This window comes from Pelobates fuscus, chromosome 11 (genome assembly GCF_036172605.1).
Source record: "Pelobates fuscus isolate aPelFus1 chromosome 11, aPelFus1.pri, whole genome shotgun sequence".
Taxonomy (NCBI): Eukaryota; Metazoa; Chordata; class Amphibia; order Anura; family Pelobatidae; genus Pelobates; species Pelobates fuscus.
In genome coordinates, this window is record NC_086327.1 from 105,488,482 (window position 1) to 105,507,810 (window position 19,329).

General features: G+C 37.3%; 1 protein-coding gene across 1 annotated transcript in view; it reads right to left on the bottom strand.

The window, feature by feature from the left end:
• Positions 1–11,540: 11,540 nt before the first annotated feature.
• ACAP3 (ArfGAP with coiled-coil, ankyrin repeat and PH domains 3) overlaps positions 11,541–19,329 on the bottom strand; it is a 167,164-nt gene continuing 159,375 nt past the window's right edge. The window contains exon 24 of the mRNA XM_063436445.1: positions 11,541–17,470. Within this exon, the coding sequence (XP_063292515.1) occupies positions 17,323–17,470 (148 nt within the window). The 3' untranslated portion in view covers positions 11,541–17,322. The remainder of the gene's footprint in view (positions 17,471–19,329) is intronic.

Genomic DNA, 19,329 nt, shown 5'->3' on the forward strand with positions numbered 1-19,329 from the left:
TGTTAGAAAAAAACAAACTGCTTTTCAAATGATTTATCTGTAGAAAGCACCATTAAAGTGTATGGGAATTTTTGGTATATCAATCATTTGACAAGCTTATCCAAAAATATTAAACCAAGGCTCTAGTTCTATATGAGATATTGGCATATGACAGTTGTTAGTTAAGACGTAGATCGGGCCAGCCTACCGTTGCATAGAACAAGGCCTCCCAACTCTCCTCAGTTAAGTCCAGCTTTTTAGATCCTATCCTGATGAACTTGATCTATTGCTCAGGGCATTAGGACCCGGCAAAAAACCCTGAAGCATTGTTCTCCGCCCTTGGTGGGCTGGCCTACTTGATTGCCAGGCAGCATTGCGTGATCAATTCTATGGGCAACCTGTCAATTCTATGGGCAAAAACCATGTCGCCACCAGTTCCCTTTTACTCCAACCACCAGTGTCCCACTTCACAGGACGCTGAAGTTGGGAGGTATCTAGAACCCTTCTGTATAGAGCAGATTGAGACAGATTGTATGTGTTGGAGGGTAAGAGCTGCCAATTTACATCAAGTAGAGGTTAGAGCTGCCAGGTCTCTTCTGTTTGAAGCTTGAAGTTAGCAATTTATATCAGTTTAAGGCACAATGCTGCCCTCACTGAGTGTATCTAGCTTTGTTTTCTGAGGTGTAGAACAAGGACATAATAGCTCAGGAAGTTTAAAGATTATCTCTGTGTACAATTTAGAATATACTGTGTCCATGTTTAAACCTTGATAATTCCAATTTACCTCTGTTGACGGTTCCCTATAGACAGAATGTCCTTGTGACCTCTCTAGAGCTGATTCTGTTTGTCGTTAGGAGCTGCCTTCTTAAATCTATTTAAATGTAGCAACTACCTATCATTTTGTATACCTAGCACTAACTGCCAAGATGCATTATTGTCACCTAGGGACTTCCAATTCTCCTGAGGTTCCAGAACTCTAGAGAGGTCTTTGGAGATGGACACTTATCTGTAGTCAGGAGCTTCCAACTCACCATTTGTGGGAGGTAAATCCAGCATGCCTCTACTTGTAACAAATATCCCAGGTCTGAGTTTGAAGACACAAGGTTCCAATTTACACCTCAGATTATAGCTAGAAGTTGCTAGATTGTTTCTGTTTAAATCATGGATATGTCCGCTTTTTAGCTATATCAAGTAGTACCTCACAAACACGGATGTTGTAGAACAAACAGGTAGATTTGTGTACCCAGGCATTCTTAATCTGAATTGAAAGGAAAACTGCTTATATCGAGTAATGTGCAATAAAATAAAATCTGCTCCATAATTTGTTCTGACTACTTAATTTTGTGGTAAAACATCATCAAAAAGGATTAAAAATCCAGAAACTAAGATTTATGAAGGCAAACCAGGCGCTACTCGAAATATTGAATGGGAAATATTTGGGAAAACTATTTGAACAATTAAAAAGTGTGTGAAAATGGGACAATCAATGTACAAATCAATACAAAATATATTTAATCTATTGTGATTATATATATATATTAAAAACAGGATATAGCATATACTGCGCCTAAATATTATACATACATAGACCTTGGAGGAAGCGTAGTGAACATACGCTAGAGCTATTAGAGCTCTGCTGTATAACGCGTGGACGGTATAATCCCCGTCTAAGGATGTATGGTGGTAATGGTGTTGCTAGTCTTCCAATTGATGATGATATATGCAGGAGACATAAGGCAAAAACAGGAACTCCAATGGTGTAGTAAGTACTAATATATATATAATGAAAATAAATGTGAAAATGTACTTACATTTTCTAGAGCAGTACCTATAAATATATATATATTGCAGTTCATGGATAGGTGCATTTTCCTGCCATTTGGTTCACAGATCAAGAGAGAAAAAGTAAGCAATGTAGGGAAAAAGAGGAGGCACATGATATAAATTTTATTAAAGGGATACTCTTAGAACCAAAACTACTTTAGTTTAATCTTTTAGTGTATAGGTCATGCCTCTGAAGTCTTACTGCTAATTGTCCTGCTATTAAGGATTCAAATCACTTTCGTTTTTTGTTTATGCAGCCGTAGTCACACCTCCCCTGAAACCAACATGACAGGAAAAACAAACACGTGACAGCACACTCTGTTTACTTTAGAAGTTATCACCTGTTTTCTTAAGTGAACTTTAATCACACACAGGAGGCTCATGCAGTCTCTATCAGAATTTTATCAGAAGAGAAAATAATACATTATAAATTTAACAAAATTTGCAATACAGGAAGTGTTTAGGAAGTCCCATGCAGAGAGATGTGGCAAAGGCTTCACAAACACAGTGATTAAACTCCTAAATGGCAGTGAATTGAGCAGAAAGACAGCAGGGGCATGATCTATACAGCACAACTGATTCATTAAGTTGTTTTGGTGACTATAGTGTCCCTTTATATCATGATAATGCTAAATATCTTGGATCGGGAAAAAGTGTATGTGGCAACGCAACACTAACCAGGGCAAAGCACCAAAACCACTTTGGAAAGTTCAAGTCGTTATGGTGTTTAGATTAACCCTTTGATGAGAATTTCAAGTTCCATGCCTAAACAGCCAAACTGAAAACATTGCTGACATAGTGGTTTTTAAATTTGAAACTCACCAACAGGGTAATTCGGTTATCTCAGAACTGTAGCAAACTCAAACCAGAATGGCAAAATGTAGTCAAATAGCTAGGCACAATTTTCTTACATTATTTCAATTTGCTACGGTTTACTCTGAATCCCTAGCAACTCACACTTTAGTGAAGAATCCTAACAAAGTCAGATTCATTTTATGGACATTTTCTAGGCAAAAACAACAAAATAATTCAATACTCGAAAGAGTATTATTTAAATCTCTTCTTCCGCATTCAGCTTTTTTTTTTTTTTTAAATAGTACATCTTTTGCAATATGATATATTATTCAGCATTTAGACAGTTTCTGTACATTAAGTCCAATAATTAATCAGGATTAATTGCTGTCTGACCTTAATTAATACACAGGAGAGAACAAGGAATATACCAGCATATCCTGCTTTCTTCATTACCATTGGGTGCCAGAGGGTGGGTAAGTTCTCATCCCTTTGGCACCCTTATCTATATGCACGTAAATAATAGTGAACAATAATATAATACAGAGCAAGCCATGCTTTATACAAAATGCAGCATTTGGTAAATATGGAGTGGAGACTTTTTTATATTTAGAGGTAGACTTACTGAGATCCATATGCAGGAAGGCAATACAATAGTTTATTGGGGAACTGGGGTAACTCATCAACGTCAAGAGCATTTGCCGTTTGTACATTAAATTGTCACAAGACTGGACCAGATGAGCTTTTGGTGACATAACTGCCATGAGATTAAAACTCCTATAAACCTCAGGCTGACTTAACTTTTTGAGTGCATGTAAGCACTGCATTACACTGCAGTGCAACATTTGGCTCATTCATCGCGCACTTTGCAGATAAGCACAAAAAGATCACAGAACAGCCTAAGCACCATAAACACTACAGGCAATTACGCTAATTTTAGTGCAATTAATGATGACTCCTAGTTTTCTATTAAATTGTTTTTGAGTGGTTTTTAAAACCCAACAACCAAAGTGCGAGCCTCTGCAGCTGCTTGGATAATTTGTAAATTGAACTGACTAATTATCTGTCCACATCTGTCCGGCCTTGGATGGCAATATTAGGTTGCAAGAGCTTGGGAAGGAACCGAGGAGCATTAACAAGAGGATTACAAATATTACACCAAAATAACTGTACTGTAAAAACGTCTGGGGTGTACATATTTTCCAGTTTGGCTTATTTTAATCTAAACATTTGTCACAGATAATATATGCACTAAATCTTTTATTTCCGATTTAGTGAATAAATCGTCTACACTACACAGTCAGTGAAGAGTACCTCACAGGGTTAAATTCTGAGCCTGTAATGGTTCGAAATTTACTCGTTGCAATTATTAAGTTACAATTGTTGAATTGCAAAACTCTAACTCTTGTAATTTTCCAGCTCAGTTAATTTGACCTAAAAATGGTGTTTATTTCCCAATTCTACACAATCCTCAGTATAGAATATAATTTCCACAACTTCTTCTGCAACCACCTTTCATACCTCCCAGCATTGGAGCAAAGCAGATCGAGACCTTTGGATGGGCATAAGAGGGGGTGTCGCCAAATGCTGAAGTGCTCTTTCCATGGTCCGAGTGCCGTGCACAGTGCAAGCGCATCTAATGAGGTTCTCACGCTGTGATGCACAAGGACAGTTTCTGGGTGCCCCCGTATGCGGGACACCAGGGAACTGAATCGGGATGGCGGGACAGGACTGTGGGGCCTGACATTTTAATGAACGCATTTAAAATTTCTGCTTACAGATAAAAATAAACATGCAGGGAGCAACCATGCAGTTTCATGGTAGACAACATTTTTTGGGTTCCATAATCATGATACTACTTCCCAACTGCAGGATTCACCAAAAGGAATGTCTATGGAAAGATCAAGTATAAAAGAATCAAACCCAGCTCTACTCCCCATTCTTCATATTGTTCTTTAGACCATGGTCCAACTATGTAAACAGAAAGCCTGTAGGCCTTTTAAAGAGACACAGGGATGCAGGACAGTACATATGGGACCTTTGACATGGACGTTCCAGTGACAGCAATAATGTTCTACATGAGATTCTAATGGTTATTAAAGCCAATTGCATGTTCCACCAAAAACGTACAAGTTGTGGGTAATTCGTCAACAGATCATTATCGGTGGTCCATGGGCCGGAAATGGTTCTCAAAATGTTAAGACTCGTATCATGAGAACACCCAATATGCTCTGTTCTAACACAACATTAATGTAATAGTAGTTGGCGCCTACACCAATAGCTTGTGAATAGCACATCCATGTCTCCACATTAATACATTGGACTATAGTAGTATAGAGCAGGGGTGCTGAGCCTCGACCTTTTATTAGGGGGCTTATTATACCAATAATTATCTAATATAAGAAAACAGGTAGACTGCAGCAAGTTAATCAATCACGCAGTAGGTGAAAGTAAAGAATGCAGTTTTTTTTATTTCCCATAAGTCAACCATCCCCAAAACAGATTTGTTCAAATTGATTTCAAATCAGACTCTGGCTTCATATCAGTTTCATGGGTAATGACATAATAATAATAATCATGAAAAGTCCATACATATTCATATATTTTTACAGTATAATCTGAACTATTTGGTTTCATTCTGGGCCAGCCAGAAAATGAGCATGCATTAATATACTTCATATTTTTGACATAAAAAAACTACATATAGCTTGTCTTGCAATCATACAATGGCACATGCCTGAAAAACACTGTGAAATACAGGACGGAGCAGAAAAAGCATAGTATATATCAAGAAAGTGCTTTATACGTAGATACATTTCTGAATAACAGAGAATAAAAAAATGCTTTAACTATCTGCTCATTCTGTGGATGATAGCTAAAAAACAAAAAAACAAAAAAAAAAACATATAGTGTAAAGTGGTTATACAAGCCACAGTTAGTACAATCTTTCCTGGAGTAAAAATAAATAAAAATAAACACAAGGACAAATTCATCACATTGATCGCTTTTATGAGTACTAGTTGTGTAACATAGAAACACAGAATGTGACGGCAGATAAGAACCATTCGGCCCATCTAGTCTGCCCAATTTTCTAAATACTTTCATTAGTTTCTGGCCTTATCTTATAATTAGGATAGCCTTATGCCTATCCTACGCATGCTTAAACTCCTTTACTTTACTGGAAGGCTATTCCATGCATCCACTACCCTCTCAGTAAAGTTATACTTCCTGATTGCATTGTACACAGGTTAAGATCCTTGATAGTGTCCTCTATGTTGGACAATGATATTGAATCATTAAAAACAAATGTTTTATTTTTTTTTACTCTAAACTATGTTAGGATTATGTATTAATCTGTAAACTTCTATTATCTCTGGTCCTCTTGGACTGGAGATGGCAATCTGTGTGATGAGTAAAACCAACAATTGATCTACTAGGTTGATGACCACCAATGAACATCTCATGGGGAGGTTACTCATCCACCAGTCAACTCAAGCAGCATGGCAGGCACATTATTTTGGTCTACTGGACTATATCATCTTTTATGAGAAGAATTTTATAGCAGCTGGAGTATTGTAGCAGCTAGAGTCATACTTCGTAAGAAAACAGAAAAATGGGACACAAAGATAAAACTCTGTTAAGCCCTACTGTAACATAAGGCACTGATAAAATTTGTAAAACGCAAAAAAAATTGAACTATTACATTCTTAATTAACCCCTTAAGGACACATGACGTGTGTGACATGTCATGATTCCCTTTTATTCCAGAAGTTTGGTCCTTAAGGGGTTAAAGTTTACGAGAAAATAAAGAATCAAAACAAATACAACACACTACCCCTAGTATGACCAAAACTAATTACAAAGGACTGGTGTGGGATTTAGAGAAAGTGCATTATTCTGAAGGCCAATTGTGGCTCAGGTCATACAAGACTAATACACAGAGCTATATTTATCTAGACCAGGAGTTTCCAACCCAGTCCTCAAGTACCCCCTACCAGTCCAGGATTTAGCGATTACCCTGTTGTGTCTAAAGTGTTTTTTTCTAAAACCACATTAGACACAATTTGGTAATCCCCAAGTCCTGGACTGTTGGGGGGTATGGAGGACTGGGTTGGGAACGATTGATCTAGACAAAACAGGAGATCTAGACAAAACAGGAGCCATATTTGGAGCAATCACCATAGAAGCCAATGTCACTTTTAAGAAGTCTAAATTTGGAATTTTGCTCCACAATTACTATACATCACATTCTCAAAGTTAATTGTCAGACCCAAAACTCTGCCAAGTTCACCACAGTAGGAATATAAAGACCCTAGCTTTGAAGAGGATGTAGACTGCCCAACTTAATTCTATATTTTCCATAAAGCTTTCCTAACAAGGTGTCCTCAATGACTCGCAGTTGAGAACGTCTAGTTTTGGTAACAACGTTGCTGGCAAAGAGACTATATAGTTGGTATAGGTTTAAGCTTTTCTCAATGCATTGTTCTCCCCTTTCAACCCAAACTATGGTCAAAAGAAAAGTGAGTCTATTAAATGCAGATCATTGCTGTCATTTCATTACAACCCCTATAAACTTCAGCCAGCTGGATGTCTAGATTTGATTCTATGATGCAATATATTTCTCAAGAAAATTGATCAACAACTTGACAAAGAAGATTTTAGCAGCCAGAGCACAAAATGTGTTTCTTTTCTAAGCATGTCTCATAAACAGACATAATATTACTGTATTAATTTGAAATTCCAAATTAATACAGTATACTATACTGTATTAATACAGTACTCATATACTTGAAGCACGTCTATTAAAGGCATCACAGTGGTTATGGAAAGACCTAGCTAGGGTCGCATTCAGGATTTTGTGCTCCTCGGGTTATGTAATTAGATGGGGTACCGAGTGTGATGATTGGTGCATTGTAACAGGCGTTGGAGCATGTTTTGGTCATGCCTAACATAAAATCCAGGGATAGACAATACATGGACCCTGGTTTTCAGTCAGCAGACAAGTTCTTGGTGCTGGGCAATCTTCATAGTGGACACAGCACATAACACTTTTCATTTAGAGAGACGCTTCTGTCTCCTCTATCTGCAAGAATGACTGAAGTGAACACTTCTACGGCTCAGCTTCTCCGGATTGTTGGATGCCATATGGGAAAATTCACGGAAAATGTCCAAATAAGTGGTGTCACCTGTAAGGCAATGAATCAAAAATAAAAACAAAGACCAACAAAGAATCACAGCCTTTCGGTGCAATTTCTAGGGGGAACCTTTTTTTGTCCTACTCAAGACTTTAGGGCAGATAACTGACAAAAATGACCTCATTTACTAGCTAGGAAGTCTTGAGAGAAAAATAACAATTTACATAAAAGTATTACACCTGCCAGAAGAATAACTTGAAAGAAATGGCTAAAATAGTTACGGGTTTGGTGAAAGAAATTACCACCCATGTTTAGTCAGTGTGACGAACATTTAATCTATTAAGAACCAAGTCCTCTGGTCAACAAGGAGGTTCTAAATACCCTATACCAACATTTCTTACTCTTACACCATTAGCAGGAACCTATAGAGCTTTGATGGTCTGGAATAAAAGTAGGGCATTATTTGCTAGCCAGGGGTCTTTAAGGGATGAAACTGTACACAACCGTTGCAGGGATGCCTGCAATAGTTGGCCTCGATGTAATATTTTTGAATAAGCTTTTCATATGATTAAATATTTTTGGATAAACTATTTTTTTAAATATTCAAATAATGAAAACTGTAATAATATATATAAAAAAACAATGTGTAAATCTATTTTAAATAAATCAGATAAATGTTTTTTAAATATGATTTTTTTTTTAAAGTTTATCTAAATATATTCGATCGTTTGAAAAGCTTATCCAAAAATATGAAAGTACCTCACAAGTACTTTTCAAGATAATCAAGTATTGAAATAAATATATACTTCTTAAAAAAAAGTAATACAAAATCTATATTTAAAAAAAAAAAAAAAAAAAAAAGAAAAGCTTATCCCTACCTTTAGTATATGACAGGGACCTTGGGTTAGTTAGTCTCTATGGTCTTCCCTGCTTTTGTATATAGTGTTTCTAATTTATTACACAAAATTGTTTTGCGGTGATACTGTCCTTTAAAAATTGATGCCATAGACAGATATCAGGACAAAAGAGGAGTAAAAATTGTAAAGATGATAAAAAAATAAAATAAAATGATTACAATCTTGCTTGAGGTCATGTTTTCAGCTTAAAGTCCTCATTCCTGCCGATTGTGTTCCTCTGGGCCAGGTGTAACATACACCTTCAGGGATTTCAATTGAAGGATTACACATAGTATTTCACTCACACAATATAGGTGGATATTTGTAAAATAGTACATAGGGTCTGTAGCTCTTCTATATTGGTAACAAGCAAACATTTAGTCCAGGGTTATTCCATAACAAATGCATGTCCTTGTGAATGCGTGTTCAAGTGACAGAAAATCTAGCAGTGTATTACATAATTATTTGTTACCTGCTCAAATTGTCAAAAATCTCACAAAATATCAAAATGTTATTGTCAGATTTCACAGATTTATGAATAACTTTTTTTATGAGTATAGAGTCTATGCCAGTGGTTCCCAACCCGAGTCCTCAAGTACACCCCCTACCAGTCCAGGATTTAGGGATTACCCAGTTGTGTCTAAGGTGTTTTTAGAAAAGAAAAATAAACACACTTTGGAGACAAAGTAATCCCTAAATCCTGGACTGGTAGGGGGTACTTGAGGACTGGGTTGGGAACCTCTGGTTTACGCCATTACATCATAATTGCCTTGTGAAAAGTCAAAGACAGGGCTTTTCATGCAAGTAACATAATTTCGGATGAGTTCTAGCATGCTTAGGGCACGTGATCATGGTTATTTCTTGCTAGTCAATATAGGGTTCACGGAGTTAAACTGGACAGACTAGTCTTCACCGATATCAATGCAGCGCCCTCTCCCTTAATAACGACTTGCAGGTACATAGATGATCATGGGAATCGTGGGAAAAGTAATATCTTCATAAACAGCAGGGAAAAGTGAACATTACGTTTTTTAAATGGTTCAAGTGCTCCACTCGAGCATGTTCACTATGCAAATTAAAGTTTGTATTAAAAACTTCTGCTTGAAATTTTTCGAAAATCATTTACATCATCTGTGTTAACGTTAATAATAATATAGAATAGAACAAAAAAAAAAAAGTGACATTCTTGTAACATATTGCAAAAGTTGAGAGGATATACAAACACTATCCAGGGAGTACTCCCATCATTGTGCTCCAGACAGACAGGGCCACAAACCCAGGAAAATTTCAACAGAACAGTGTATATCAGGGCACACCTGGTGGTTTCTTCAGTAGGCACCTTTATTATAAAGTGCAGAACTAAAACTACGTTTCGGCTCCTTGGAGTCTTTGTCATGACACCTTTTACACCGCCCACCAACATCCCGCTTCACAAGACGCCAATGCTGGGCGGTATGGGTGTGGTTGAGAGATTAGCATAATTACTGTGTTTCTTATAAATGTATCCGGTCATACACGACACCTGTGATGTATGACTATTTTAGTGTTTTCTGTAGATAAGATTATGTAATTAGGCCCAGCACAATGGGCTCCTAATCCTAGTCCATATAAATGAGGTAATACTGATTTTACAGAGGCTCGTATCACTGCACCGTCACTAACAAAATACCTCGAATTTGCAAGCACCCGATGAGAATACACTAAAGTAGCTTGCTGTGTGATCTGTTTCTCAATAACCTGGTACATTAAAACTATTTTTACTTTTGTTGCTGCTTACCCTATAATGCAGATTTTTATCCCACAAACCTCTGACATCAGTTAAAGGGACACTATAGTCACCAGAACAACTGCAGCTTAATGAATTTGTTCTGGTGAGTAGAATCATTACCTTCAGGCTTTTTGCTATAAACACTGTCTTTTCAGAGAAAATGCAGTGTTTACATTACAGCCTAGTAATAACTTCCCTGGCCACTCCTTAGATGGCTGTTAGAGATCCTTCCTGGGTCATGGCTGCCTAAAATGCATCCAAACATTCAGTATCTCCTCCCTCTGCATGCAGACACTGAACTTTCCTCATAGAGATTCATTGATTCAATACATCTCTATGAGGAAATGCTGATTGGCCAGGGCTGTGTTTGAATCATGCTGGCTCTGCCCCCGATCTGCCTCTTTGTCAGTCTCAGCCAATCCTATGGGAAAGCACTGTGATTGGATCAGGCTACCACTTCTGATTATGTCAGCAGACTGCTTGGTTTTCTGAGGCAAACAGCATGCAGATCTACAGCTTCAGGATTGAATACAGTAAGATTTTGCTATATTTATGGATGCATGAGGGGCCCAGGGGGGGCTAGATGGTGTTTTTAACACTATAGGGTCAGGAATACATGTTTCTGTTCCTGACCCTATAGTGATCCTTTAAGAGTATTTCTCAAAACTGCCTACTACTTGCGCTTTTTTTTCCCCAGTAATTTATTTAGATATATTCTTCTAAACTCACTTCCCCCGTACTCATTTTTCTAAGTCTGCCTTAACCAATCCGCTTCCACCAAACAAGAGAAAGAAGTTAAGTGTGAGGAGCAATTATACAAAGCTTTTAGATAGTAAAAATGGCTACTCCCATTGACAAAGATACATAGTGCGTTACCAATACATACATCTATTGCACTCTGTAAATTCTATTCTTTGTTCCTGAACATGCAGAATATGGAGATATGTCAACTCCACTTTAGCACTTGATCATGGGTTGCAAGTGGAGAGGGTTAAACAAAATATTCCATGCTAAATGTAATCTCACCTGGTGTCTGAAGGCACATACCATGCAAAAATAAAGCATAGAAAAGCTTAGCATCAGAGAGAAAGTGTTATTATATTATTATAAAGCCAGACGACACAAAAATAAATCAAGCAGATCAGGTTAAGAGTTGGAGTATATTTTTATTAACAGTCCTTATAAAGACAGATTGAAGGAGTAAAAACATCGGGATTGTGTGACTGTGTGTGATATATAGTGTGTAGATGTACACCACATACCATACACCATTGCATTAAATTAAGCCCCTTTGTTGCCAAGGGAACTGCAGTGAGTCACATTGTCCCCATCTGGAAACAGGAGGCTAGGAACACAGCGAAAATGACATACAATATTCACAGATAACATCTACAGGTTGAACAAGCATGAAAGAAAGAGTACAATGGAGGTGTAAGCAGAAAGTGAAGAGTACAGAATGCATCAGGCTATATACAGCAAGAGGGATTTGTCATAATTGTGCAGCTTTAAAATTCATCATGCGTCTATCGTTCCCTGACTTTTCTCTTTGAAGCGATATACCATAAGGTAAGATATACCACTCTCTTATAGAAGACCGTCATTAGCATTAAATTCAAATGCCTTACATGTTGATGTAGCTCAAGCTTGTAGCCAGAAAATGTATATACTTTAATTTTCCAAGTTATATTGGACACACAGCTCCCAACAGAGAGATGAAACCTTTAACGGAGCTATCAAAATGTGATTGAATGACTCCGATCCACCCACTGTGCTCCAGAATGGGAGCGTTTAAAACACTGAACGAGTTTACAAGGGACAGGATGTGACATCACAGAAAAGAGGCCATTTTGTTTCTGAATAACATCACAATTCCAGCATGTGTCCAACTCAGTCACTCGCATCTAGAATAAGCAACCATTTTACCAACAAGTCGTGTAGCTAGATTTCATCTCATGGGCTGTTAAAAGTCATACCACTCAGATTTGCACATTTCTGTTAGTAACTACTTGGGCATATATTCCTTGTAAAACCCATTGCCCTAAAAATGATAAGCTCACAGACAATTTAACATTTAATCCGTAATCAGAGATCAGCAACTTCTGTCGTGTAACTCCAAGTGATTTAGAACACAACCAATAAGTTTGATTACATTGGTTGCCAATTACGTACAGAAAAATTTATTTAAAAACTAAATAAATTTGCTGTCACTTTTAACTACAAGGAGTTAACACATTTACAAGACATGATAACATTTACCTACTGTGTTCTGATTGTTGACCCATAATTGTAATGGATGGGCATAGCAGTAAAATATTGGTTTTGAGGGGCGAGATTTAAAAAAAAGAAAACACAAAAAAAAACAATGATTTGGATTAAATTCCTCTACTTATCCTTAAAAAAGTCACATTGATATAAGTTTTCTTGGAGTAAATCCATTCTCTCCAGTTTTAAACTTGTGAATAATTCAAACTCATAAATATTAGTTTGTGCATTAATAAATCCACCCGCAGATATTGCACCCTTAAATTAGAAATTTCAATTAGCAGACATAGACACCAAGAAACCACATTTTTTACGCTTTCAACCCAGAGGGTACAAATAGATTTCCCCAAACATAGACGAACGCAACAGAGCAGGGAATCCTTCTAATCTATGTTCGGGTAAATTTCCCCGAGCATAGATTAGAGGGATCCCCTGCTCTTGTGCATTCATCTATGTTCGAGGAAATGTCCCTGAACACAGACATGCTCACCAGAGCAAGGAATCCCTTAAACCTATGTTCGGGGAAATTTACCCGAACGTAGATCAGAGGGATTCCCTCCTCTGTTGTGTTTGTCTATGTTCAGGGACATTTCCCTGAACATAGAAGAATGCACAAGAGCAGGGAATCCCTTAACTCCTCACTTAACGACCAATTCGTTCTACAACCGGGTCGTAGAAATGGGAGGAGTGTCTGTATTTTAAACAACACGGGTACTTCAGTAGTGCTTGGTGTAAGGGCAGCCCTGACTGGTTAAAGTGTGACAGGTTTGAACATTTGAGTTAGAGAAGATACTGTAAAGGACAAAGAACTACAAGGAAGAGAAAGATAGGGAGCAAAAATAATTTTCTTTCAAAAGAATAAAAACCTAGTGGGGTAAACAATTCATAAAATGCTGTAGGATATGGACATTTAAAAGTAGTGCCTTCTATAAAGTAATTTTACACTGCTCGTTAACTGCTATCAGTAAACTGTGAGCCGAAACTCTATTTCCTAAATTAGGATCAAAATAGTGGAGATAAGAACTAACTTGGCAAATTTTCATTCAACACAATTACCTTTTTAAATGATTAACAGAAATAATAGATATTTCTAAATAGATTTTGGATAACGATGCTGAAACGGAAGTCTTTGAGCAAAGCCAGTAACTGTAAATAATGTTGAAGGCATCTTTGTATAGCTTTGGTACAAAATGGGATTTTAATTTCACAGGCCAGTAGTTCATGTTGTCATTTATAATGTCAGTGCCTGCTAATTGATGGAGCTTATACAAAAATTCACAAGTGTGATAACAAGATGGCAATAGTATGGCTGAAACTAACAGCCCGATTCTAAGAGGCAATACTTAGCAGCTATGTAAAGATACCTATATATTTATTTGTAGAATCGATTGGCAGAAAAAATAAAAATAAAAGGTAGTTGTAGCGTTTGTATGAAAAATAACCAATAGTTATAAACTTCCTATACCCCAAACCAAAAAATCCTGTTCTGACTAAACAAAAAACACAAAAATACCCAAGACATTGCAAACAAAAACAAACTAATAAATTCATACACTCTCATCAAACACTCATTCATTCACATGCTCATAAATCACAATATTTAGTAGGTAATACATTTACATAGAATTTGCAGGATGTACTGTTTGCTAAATATCTTAATCCGAGTACAACAGAGCAACGCAGAATTCTGCTGATTTTCATGCTAAGTATAAAATAAGAACCCTTTACATAAAAAAACCAAAAAAACACAAACTAAACAAAAGATGTTACAGCATTGCCAATAGAAACTATAGTTGAGAATGTAAAACTGCAAAGAGTTTCACAAGCTTGTTGTATTAAAAGAAAAAAATGTAAAAAGAGAAAAAAAGAGAATGTACCAGTCTTACGGGGTTAAATTAAGTTTGTACTCTATTCCATCAGCTTGCACTGCTCTGTCCTAATACGTAAACTAAAATAAATTAAGTATCAAAACATAAACACTTTTGCTGTTCTGAAGAAAAGAAAAAAAAATAAAATAGGTTAAGCTGTACAAAAAAAATTCACTTATAAAATTACATTTACGCAAACAAACAATATACATATATGTGTGTGTATCTCCAATACTGGAAAGAGGAAAAGTGCACATTTAATTGTATTCTTTACATAAAACACACAACCTTTACAAGGAGAGAAAATAGAAAATAAAAAAAACCCTTCGCTACTGCAGAGGATAGAAAACGAAATTCTGTTTCCTCCTTGCCACAAAAGGGGTGGAATTCTATGCCAAGGATTGAAGCTTGATTGAGTTCACAGCTAGTTTTTCCTACATATCTACATCTGACCTGCTGTAAAGGCATTTATTTGAAGGATGTAGTGTAAACGCCTTATAGAAAATTCTGGTGAGGACTGAAGTAAAATGGTCATACAATTGGACCTCCGAATAAAGATAGCACCTTTTTTTATACCTCCCATGGGGGGAGTCCTGCTGGTCTGTAGTTAGGACGAGAAGCCTGTAGTTCTATCTGGCAGTGCTGACTGGTTTTGGTGTCCTTATGTTACTGCTTGAGATTACGGAAGGTGAGCAGTAATCAGTTGATCCTATGTTTGTCCATTTGTGCGATCTTGATATTATAATGCAGTAGTCCACTCTACGTGCTTATGAAAATTCTTAGTGACTATATCCATGAGTCCTACGATGTGTGTTTTTGCTTTTTGCCATTTTAAACGATATGGAAATCCTTACTTTGTGTTTTTATAGGCCTTTGGAGATTGATACAAATATGGCTGCCATTTCCACTTGCTTAATTAAATATTTGGTGCTTATACGAGTAGACATTTATTGCATGTTGTATAGTGGAGCAATAAAATTCGAATAGAAACTGAATTATATTGTATATATCTTAAAGAATGGATGTGTTTGTCTGTGCTTTTCTGATGGGGTGTTTCAATACCTGCTCCACCCCAAACTTCAGTATGAAGGTACGGTGGATCTAAGGTGCATATTATTCTGCAAGTAATAAGGCTTGGAGAGGTCATGAGGCTAATATAGTGATACAAATTTATCTGAGATCATAAAACAGGCAATCTCCAATTTAAAAGGACTGGTGGGATTAAAGGATAAAGAAAGAAAAAAAAAGTAGTGATCTTAAAGACAAACACCATGTGAAAAACTAAAAAGAGTGGAGTATGTACAATTCTCAGTCTAAGCAAATATAAAGAGGAATACTTGGTGACAAGATCAGGTCTCGATGAAGATTAATACCCAGATATGTAACAGTCCATCCAGTGTTCCTGATGTCCTGACCTCTTCATACAATGGAATTGCATAGCATTGGATATGTCAATAGAATTCACCGGGGAAGCCTCTATCCTAATTTCATCCCAAAAATGTGGTAGTTCCTCGATTTACAACTCTCCCTTTGTTAGTGAATGATTAGATCTACCCAACTCCTGACGTGAGCAAACCTCAAGTGTGTCTCTTCAGTTGAAGATATAGTTTAATGTAGTGGCATGACCCAAGCTTAATTAGTGCACATTAATCTCTCCACATAGAAGGTGGAGGTGATCTACTCAGGCCCGTTAATCCCCTTCATCACTGTAATGGAGCTGCTGATGTAGCAACACTTGCACTGCCTAGAAAAACATGGGGCTCAAACTAAGTGTTTAAATCTTTTGTAATCAACATGGCTAAAGCTGGTAAAGTGAAGATCAACTGTTGTCACGTCTGAAGTAAAAGTATCAATAAATTGAAAGGTTATGAAGACTGTTCACTGATATTTTATGTAAGGGATGGAGAACTGTTGCACAGTAATCACATAGCCTTTTTGGAACCACAAGGTATTAATATGCTGTTTTTCTATCGGTCTTGCATCTTCAGCCAGCTACTGGCAGTGATGGGGTATCGGAAAGAATAAAATAGGTGTGGAAGGTTGGGGGAAGCTGAAGGATCTTGTGTCTTAACAAAACACATAAAAAAGCACCAAGAATCGAACACTCTCAAGACAGAAAAGTGCTTTCAATGAGAGTATCTAAGGACTCCACATAGCAATACTGCCTGTTCTGGACCTCTCCACTCTCTCCCACCGGGATCCACAAAAATAATTTGTGGAAGGCGGCTGATTCTGGCTGCTACATACAGCACAGATTATTAATGTATCAAGTCATTAACACCCCCCCAATAACTTAAGAAGCTGGTGTGAACCAGTTCCTTGGAATGAGCAGTCCTCCCTGAACGTCTACGAGTACCATTGATAAGGTTCAGCTGGCAATCAGGTGAACATTATACCACTAAGGAAAAACACAGCCAGGCAATAGAGAGGTAACAGAGCTATGGACAATACACATGCTTCAGTTGCCTTAGTGCCCACTCTAAACTTGGTAACATAAAAAATTTATAATAAATCACAGTTCATAAAAGTGCTGAACAGTACACAAAATATGCGGATATCACATCTTTTGTTTGTTGGGGAAAGAAAAAAATAATAATATTGGTCCAGACCCTTCCAAAATTTTGGTTTAGTTGTGCCCCTGGTCCGCATGTAATTCTTCCCTCCCCTGGTGAAGAAGACAATCCCCATGCAGGACTCCAAAAGGATGCCAAGAGAAACTAGTGTTGTAAAAGTTCAAAGGAAAGACCAGCTGCACCCCTTCAAGCAAGAGCCAGAGGAGGGAGTTTGCCTGTTTGACTCTAACACTCATCTATATTAAGGCAGATGAATTCCTGGATGCACTTTCTGTACTGTTGCTCAGTAGGACTGTTGCTTGGATATTGACCTGGTTGGCCGAATGGTCCTTCTGCTTCCCTCATCTCCTCGTTCATCCGAGCTAGTCGCAACCTGCAGAAGAAGAAAAAAGTAAATTTTTCTAACACATTTGTAGGGTAGTTTCTGGTATTGGCTGCACCACAGTGAGTTGCATTATATGTCAAATATATGGAAAGACCTATCCAGGCATAATGTACCCCGACCATAGTCAAGGGAGAGAACTAGCTTCAACCACCAGGGACGGAACACCACTTTTCCACTTAGCAGGAAAAGTGGAATGTAGAGGAGGTTACATCTTCAGAACCACCGCAACACCAAACTTCCGAACCTAGAGTTGTAACACAATATTTTAAAGGCCCACCCCCCAACACAAACATGGCAAAAACAGTGGTTAGTCCATAATCCACTATAAAGTCCAGAACTCTGCAGCACCGAACTCCTTGTTGTGCCTAGTCACTCATAAACAGCATAGAAAATCTGCTTCCACACACAACTTGGTAGTATAAAACAAATTATAAATACAGCAATTACTATAAAAAAAAGAAAAAAAGATCAAAACACATTCAGTCCCTGCCCTTCCCTTCTGCCAAAAGCTGGGTTTTAAATGTAAAGTTTTCGATAGATGAGTTTCTTTAATACTACCACTCTATGTATGCTAGTTGATTTTCTATACAGATTAGGAGTAGCCATAATGGTAAGCCTTTAGGTGGTTGGACCTTACTCACTTGGATTAATGACTAAATGCAGAGTGTTCGACTTACATTCTGTGTGCTGATAATTACCGTATTTATCGGCGTATAACACGCACTTTTTTCCCCTGAAAATAGGGGAAAAATCGTGGGTGCGTGTTATACGCCGATATAATACTATGGGAGGGGAGGGGGGGAGAATACTATGGGAGGGGGGGGAACACTATGGGATGAGGGGGGAATACTATGAGTTGAGGGGGTGGGGGGAAATTTCCTGGAATTTCTTTCTAAAAATGAGGTGCGTGTTATACGCCGGTGCGTGTTATACGCCGATAAATACGGTATATTATCTTTAATATTGGATTTTCTTCTTCTTTTATAGATGGCATTATAGGTGGTGGTATATGTGGTGGTGTTTCCCTCCCCCTAACCCCCCTGCACCAGGTCGTTTGATTTGGCGTAATCAGAGGTAGGACACCAAGAGTTTCATTTAATTTACTTTGGCTTCTTGTCCCTTGAATTGGACCTCTCTGCTGCATACCAGAAGATCTCTCTTACATGTTACTATTGGAATACTGTATCTGCAAATATCGCTAATCATTAGATTTATTACTGGTCTTAGCTAAATCTTCTACAGGAAAATACACTAACAAGTTATTGATTACATTACAGCTGACTGTTCTAGATTCGATTTGAAAAGTTGTTTTGGTGACCGTAGTGTACCTCTAAATAACGTACCATTAAGAATTAAAATATACCTTATTTCTTATTTTTTTTACTTTTTATTTTCTTGTTTTTTTCAAGCCTTTTGAGGCATGATCGCTAACTCAGAGTTTTCTATACGTCGCAATGCAAATATATTCTGTACCTGTGATACTGTATCTTCAAGGTTTCCATTATATTTTATTGTATACTTTGTTTCAGTTTAGTTTTTCATTTCATGAAAAAAAAACAATGTAAGGGGAGATTATTTGTGATGGTGCGGTCATGTGACTTTATTTATTAGTTAATTAGCAATGTATGTTCGTATAAATTAATGTAATAGCTGTTATACATGATTTAGTACAGCCTAAACATTAATTTGTGGCCATCCAGAACCTCTAGCGCTATAAAATGCAGCCTTTTAATTACGTCTTACACTGAGTTACCTGCTGATTTTTCTTTGCTAAACACTGTGTTTGTCAAGAGGCAAAACCAAAACAAAACAAAAACCCACACACAAAACTCTCCAAAACGTTAAAG